We start from the raw sequence: 1,651 nt of genomic DNA on the forward strand, positions 1-1,651 counted from the left end.
TTTTGTGTATGTCGCTGTCTTGTTTTGTCCTGATAAAAAAAAAAAAAAATTAAAAATTCTTTAAAAATGGTGGTGTCCATGGACCCCAAACGAACCCACCTCAATGATCATATTTTGTATGGACTGAGCTCCTGTAGAAATTTAGCCAGGATCCTCCTCAGGGCCCGTGTTCATAAACCTTCTCTCCTTTTTTGGTGGCACAGGCTCCATGGTAACCATGACCGCCTCCCGGCTTCTCCTCCTTCTCCTGGTTCTCTCCACCGCCAAGAGGGGCTTGTCCTTCGACGCCGATTCCTTCTTCAGCTGCCTCAGCTCCGCTGTCTCCCAGGCCAAGGAGGACCGCGTGGCGGAGAACGGCGTCCTGGAGAAGAGGACGTTCGTGGTCCCTCTGGAGGCCGACGACTCCAACTCTGTGGAGGAGGACGTGGGGATGATGACGGAAAAGGGGAAACGGACTTTCCCGGCTGTCACGCGCTATGTCTCCCTCACCAAATCCAAAGGGAAGGCGTCGCAAAACCAGGCCAAGAACGACCGGCGTGCTAAGTTTACGCTTTCCTTGGATGTCCCCACCAACCTCATGAACATCCTCTTCCACATTGCCAAGGCCAAGAACCTGAGGGCCAAAGCCATCACCAACGCTCAGCTGATGGCCCAAATCGGCCGGAGGAAGTGATCGGGAAGAGTCGGGAGAGATGGCCTAGGAGTAGGCCGCAGCCTCACTTCCAGGCCTTTGGAGTTGGGATTGTCCGCTGTCATATGCCAGAGATGGTCTCGTCTCCGTCTCTTGAAGCTCTCTGACCTTCTTTCCTCCTTTCTCTCCTTGTCCTTCCTTCTCTTTCTTTCTTTCCTACTTCCTTCCTTCTTTTTTCCTTCGTTCCTTCTCTTTTTTTCCTTCCTTCTTTCCCTTCCTTCCTGCCTGCCTGCCTTCTTTTCATCTTTCCCTTCCTTCCTTTCCTTCATCTTTTTCTTCCTTCCTTTCAGCTTCCATTCATCATCTCTTCCTTCCTTCCTTCCTTCCTTCCTTCTCTTTCCTTCCTTCCTTTCTTCTTTCCTTCCTTCTCTTTCCTTCCTCCTTTCCTTCCTTCTCTTTCCTTCCTTCTTTCTTTCCTTCCTTCCTTCCTTTCTCTCTCTTCTTCTTCTTCTGAAATTTCACCAACTGAGGAACTTTGGCTAAGTGGAGTTGCCAAAACACAAATGTGAAGGAGAAAAACATTCCTCGCTTGATACATGACGCAGGTCCCAATTAAAGCACATTCTCTTGAGTTTCTAATTCTTTCTTTCCTTTTACTTTTTCTCGCTGACCACGCCAGGTCACTTATCAAGGTTCCAGGTAACAGCCAAATTATAAAATGTTCCTCAAAGTTCCAATTTATTGCCGGAGCCCATTTTGGCACCTACGCTAGGAAACCTAAATCTAAATTTCCCATCCAGTGCAAAGTTCCCTTGTCCCTCCGCCCACAAACGTGTCACGTTGCCCATTCAGACAGTGCCAGCATGGCAACTCCTGCTTCCACCCAGGTGGTGGATATAGGATGAGCTTGAACCACTCAAAAGAATACTTTGTGGCTTCTCTTATAAAAATCCCCCCTCTCGAGTCCCCATCAACATCAGGCCTTCTACAGATAGTGTGGCAAGCCGTTGATTCATCACC

The 1,651-nt window shown here is 48.8% G+C and overlaps 1 protein-coding gene across 1 annotated transcript; it reads left to right on the forward strand.

The window, feature by feature from the left end:
- Window positions 1-217: 217 nt before the first annotated feature.
- Window positions 218-673, forward strand: UCN3 (urocortin 3). The gene has a single exon (XM_070754893.1). The coding sequence runs from the start codon at window positions 218-220 to the stop codon at window positions 671-673; it is 456 nt and encodes a 151-aa protein (XP_070610994.1).
- The last annotated feature ends 978 nt before the right edge of the window (window positions 674-1,651 follow it).

The sequence above is a fragment of the Erythrolamprus reginae genome, chromosome 6 (assembly GCF_031021105.1).
Source record: "Erythrolamprus reginae isolate rEryReg1 chromosome 6, rEryReg1.hap1, whole genome shotgun sequence".
In the NCBI taxonomy this organism is placed as follows: Eukaryota; Metazoa; Chordata; class Lepidosauria; order Squamata; family Dipsadidae; genus Erythrolamprus; species Erythrolamprus reginae.

Excerpts from the sequence above, each read along its gene's own strand:
- UCN3 (XM_070754893.1), top strand. The coding sequence starts at position 218 with ATGACCGCCTCCCGGCTTCTCCTCCTTCTCCTGGTTCTCTCCACCGCC.